General features: G+C 40.5%; 2 protein-coding genes across 2 annotated transcripts; both read right to left on the minus strand.

The window, feature by feature from the left end:
* Positions 1-869: 869 nt before the first annotated feature.
* LOC142635141 (uncharacterized) lies at positions 870-3,496 on the minus strand. The gene is made up of 4 exons (XM_075809348.1): positions 2,241-3,496; positions 1,698-1,809; positions 1,446-1,610; positions 870-1,337 (listed from the first exon to the last, which is right to left on the minus strand). The coding sequence occupies exons 1-4, from the start codon at positions 3,494-3,496 to the stop codon at positions 870-872; spliced, it is 2,001 nt and encodes a 666-aa protein (XP_075665463.1).
* Positions 3,497-3,551: 55 nt separating this feature from the next.
* LOC142635142 (uncharacterized) lies at positions 3,552-4,418 on the minus strand. The gene has a single exon (XM_075809349.1). It carries the CDS (start codon positions 4,416-4,418, stop codon positions 3,552-3,554), a length of 867 nt encoding a protein of 288 aa, XP_075665464.1.
* Positions 4,419-4,904: the final 486 nt, after the last annotated feature.

The following is a 4,904-nucleotide window of genomic DNA, read 5'->3' on the forward strand; positions in this document are numbered from 1 at the left end:
TCAAGAAACTAGCCATTTGGATACTACACAAAGGAAATATCAGAATATCTTGGAACTTTTATTTCTAGATAAGAATCACAACTATTTTTCATAGTTGTTTAGTCCTAAAGGGACTGCTTACTAGTTAGGAACTATCACAAATATTATTGACCTGCTAGCTGTTACAAATTCAAGTTCAACACTTAAAGCCTAAACTGATTTGTACTTGGGTGTTCTATTGTTGATGCCTGTGGGACTATAACTCGTACATCAGGTCACATGCTAAAGTTATTAATACTAGTAAACAGGATGTAATAAACTAAAATTTAAGTGCTTACTGAACTAAAGGTCATAGAAAACAGGGATGAGGGAACCCAAACAAACAAAACAAAAAACAACAAAAACAAAAACTCTAGTTGCACCAAATTGAGACATACACCAACCTGGTGGTTGTGTCTCATCCTCACTCCCCTGGGAATGTCGTCTATCATCATCAGCTGGAGGAGCTTGTTGGCGTGATGGTACGTCATTCGACCCCACATGTGAGGAGCTCCCAGCAGGCTCAACGAACTCAAGTCGCCGCTTCCTCCCCATTCTTGTGTGCAGTACCTAAACAATGCAAGCTTGTTAGTTATAAAAAACATAATGTTACATATACATATGTCTATATATATACATACATACATATATATATGTACATAATCTCTAACAAATGCGTTACACATGCAGCACTTCACAAGCACACTACCAAGCCACACATATGGAAGCAATTGAGTTTCCATTTACTTAAGTCCAAAAATAGTATAAGTGACAATGAAAATGCATATTCTAATGTAAAATGTTATAATACTCCGTATTAGTTCAAAAGATGGTCTTACTACATTACACTACTAATCGTCGTTGTACTCATTGTCGCTATACTCCTCATTGTTGTCGTAATCGTCATCAATAAAGTCATTATCATCTATGAAGTCCCCATTCACAGCCTTCTCATTCTCCTTAATGACCATTGCATCAATTGTGATTCCTTGGACATCAGGTCGAGCCAAACCAATGTTGTCAGAAGCCGCATTGTCACCGATGATATTGTAGGGAACATTTTCACAATAAGTATCACCATCATCATCCTCACACAAGGGACCACTGCCCGCATCAAACACATCCCTTGCTTTAGTTTTAACAACTACAAACCAATCCTTGTCCCTCTTGTCCTCTACATAAAACACTTGTGAAGCTTCAGATGCCAATACATATAGCTCATCCATCAATTCATCCCCCACATGTATCAAGCGGGTAAAATTCACAAGTGGAAACCCTAACTCATCAATCTTGTACCCCCGGCTACTATGAATGTCGACCTATTTACATTTGAATAGCACATGTCTTATTTTATCCGAATAATTCAACTCAATAATATCCGTTACAATACCATAGTAAGCAACGCCGCCGTCAGTCACGACACTTACTCCACTGTTTTGAGTTTTCTTATTCTTCTCCGAATCTTTAGTTCGAAATTTTAAACCATTGGTGACATAGTGCTTCATCCGCTTGGCTCTAGAATAGGGACATGCACCAATTGTACTAAGAGTAACACTAAGTTTCTGCCTGTCAGCATCACTCATGGACATAACCTAACACGTTTATACATACATATTATAAGTAAGTTATTTTACTTCCCATATACAGCCATGGAAAAAGTCACTAGCATTCATACTTACAAGATCTCTAAACCAGCCACAAAACTTCTCCATGTAGTGCTTATGAATGACACCATCGGTTATACGACGATGGGCCTTTCTTAGTTCATCCTCGATCACATGTTTGTGCATACTATGCATGCATTTGTGTTAGTCATAATAAAATAGTATTTCCAATAATGGACTAAGATCGTAAACTAATTGAATCAACTATAACTTACTCGCGAAAATGTCCCACGTCAGCACAGTTGAAAAGAATGTAACGATGAGCTTGAATAAATTCTGTTTGACTTGGTGTGAAGTAAGACACCGCACCGGTAGAATTTTCCACCGTTCTAATAGGTTGTGTGAAAATTGTTTCAATGCCATGCATGTACCTTGAACAGAATGTTAAGCACTCTTCAACTATGTACCCCTGAGCTATAGATCCTTCTGGAGCGGCTTTATTTCGCACGTATGACTTAAGTTGGGATAGGTACCTAGGCACAATACCGAACTCCCCAATTTAACAACGTACCATGCATTAAAATACCAAATCAATCATAAGCCAAATATTAGGATTACCTTTCAATAGGATACATCCAACGATAATGAACTGGTCTGCCAAACTTCGCTTCCCTTGCCAAATGCATGACTACATGTACCATAACCGTGAAAAATGATGGAGGAAATATCTTCTCCAATTTGCATAACGTGGCTGCGATATCTTTACCAAGGTTTTCAAGAACCAGCACAGTCAGTGTTTTGGAACAGATTTCATGGAAATAACATGATAACTTTATCAAAGGCCTTATTACTTGTGACGGCAACGATCTGCGCAAAGCTATTGGAAGGAGTTGTTGTATCAAGATGTGATCATCATGGCTCTTTAAACCAGAAATCCTGCGTTCTTTGAGATGGACACGACGTGAGATATTCGAAGCATACCCATCGGGCACTCTTACATCCTTCAAAACTTGTAGGAACCCGTGTTTCTCACTTGTAGTCATATTATAACAAGCTACTGGCATCTCAACCTTATCAACCCCTTTGTGGACTAGATGAAGTTCACTTCGTATACCCATGGCCTTTAAGTCAAGGCGTGCTCGGTAGGTGTCCTTTGTCTTGCCAGCCAAGTCTAGCAATGTCGCCATTATATTATCAGTTACATTCTTCTTTGTATGCATCACATCGATATTGTGACACAACTTTTGATCAGCCCAATAGAGCAAGGTGAACAAAATGCTTCTCTTCTTCCAGACACACGCATCTTCCTCCCCCTTCTTTCTTTTGTTATAAAGAGCTTGATGCTTCTTTCCAGGACAACGTCCAACTAAGTTCTTTGCGTCTCGCATGATCTCTAAGCCCGATGGTGTCATTGGAGCCACTCTAAACTCCTTAGTCCCTTCAAAATTTATATCATCTTCACGGAACTCGTGATCGTTATCCAACCATCGCCTATGTCCCATGTAACAAACTTTCTGGCCATGTTTAAGGTAATAGGACTCGGTATCAAACATGCAAGATGGACATGCAAACAAACCCTTCGTACTCCAACCGGAAATGTCAGCGTATGCAGGAAAATCATTTATGGTCCATATCAGTGCTGCACGCAATTGGAATCTAGTATTAGAAGATGCGTCAAATGATTCGACTCCAACATCCCACAGCTCTCTTAATTCTTCTACCAAGGGCTGTAGGTAAGTGTCTATAGCAATCCCAGGTGAGGTTGGACCAGGAATTACAAGTGACAAGATCAAGGAAGACCTTTTCATGCACATCCAAGGAGGGAGGTTATATGGAACCAACACAACCGGCCATGTACTCTGCGTGGTACTCATGTTTCCATACAGGTTGAACCCATCCGCTGCTAACCTAAGTCTAACATTGCGAGAGTCAGATCCGAACTCTACATGCCATTTCATATTCTTTCCAAGCTTCGGAATCAGTGAGATGCCTCATTACCCCGTCATTTGTTCGACCAGTAGCATGCCATTTCATATTACTGGCTAGTTCGAATGATAGAAAGAGTCGTTGCAATCTTGGCTTTAAAGGGAACCAATGTAGGACCTTTGCAGCTTTCTTCTTGCTCTTGCTTGATGAAGCCTGTGTGTTATCAACTACAGGCGACTCTAGTTGTTTCCATCTTGATTCCTCACAATGTGGGCAAGCATCAAGGTTACTCTTTTCCTTCCAATAAAGCATGCAGTCATTAGGACAAGCATGAATCTTCTTATAACTCAAACCCAAATCGATAATTATCTTCTTAGCCTCGTAACAAACTTTTGGCAACTTAGCATCCGAAGGAAGTAAATTTTGCAAGACTTGAAGCAACAGAGTGAACGATTTGTTAGTCCAACCACAAAGAGTCTTTAAGTGGTACAAAACCACAATGGCTGAGAATATGCTAACTTTTGTACACCTTTTGTATAAAGGTTTCTCCACATCTTGTATTCGGTTGTAAAACTTTTTTGCATCATCATTGGGACCTTCAATCGGTTGTTGCACAGACGGACCATCTGGACCTTGTTGCATACTAGGACCTTCGTCCATTGAATTCGGTGCCATATCATGCATGGGGTGTAAGTCATGCAGCATCCCATGGAAATTGCCATATTGATCCAAAGTCTCATGCACACGACTACTTCCACCTTCAGTAGTGGTCGGTGTAGACTCAAATTCCCCATTAAACACCCAAGTTCTATAATTCTTCACCATCCCAAATGAGTACAGGTGATCACGCACGACCTCTTCGTCAAGCATATGTACTTGTTTTTCTTTTATATGAAAAGAAAAAGAAGGAACTGGAGGTAATTCGAACAATACCTGTTTTTCTTTTGTGTGAGAGCTGAGAAAATGTTACCGAGAGAGAGTTTTAGAGAGAGAAAATTTTTTAGAGAGAGAGAGAGAGTGAGTCTGTTGTGTTGAGAGAGCTCTCTTTTCTTTGTTGTTGCAGAGAAGAGAGAAAGGAAGGGTTAGGTTGGGTTGAGGCCTTTTTTGACGGTTTTTATGGGGGTAACAGTGTTAGAGGTTGTGTCAGGGTACTTTGGACGATTGAATGGGTCCACGGAAAGAAGAGAGAATGAAATAGAGCAGCCGTATCTATTAGGCTGGTAGCGGGGAGGACGGCGGTGGGCTGGGCCGGCCGACCGGCGAGGGAGTGAGAGGGAGAGTGAGGAAGAATGAGAGAAAGAGAGTTTGGGAATTTTGACTAAGTGTTTGATTTCAGTGAGAGACCCTAATTTTTGA

Source organism: Castanea sativa, chromosome 5, assembly GCF_040712315.1.
Source record: "Castanea sativa cultivar Marrone di Chiusa Pesio chromosome 5, ASM4071231v1".
Taxonomy (NCBI): Eukaryota; Viridiplantae; Streptophyta; class Magnoliopsida; order Fagales; family Fagaceae; genus Castanea; species Castanea sativa.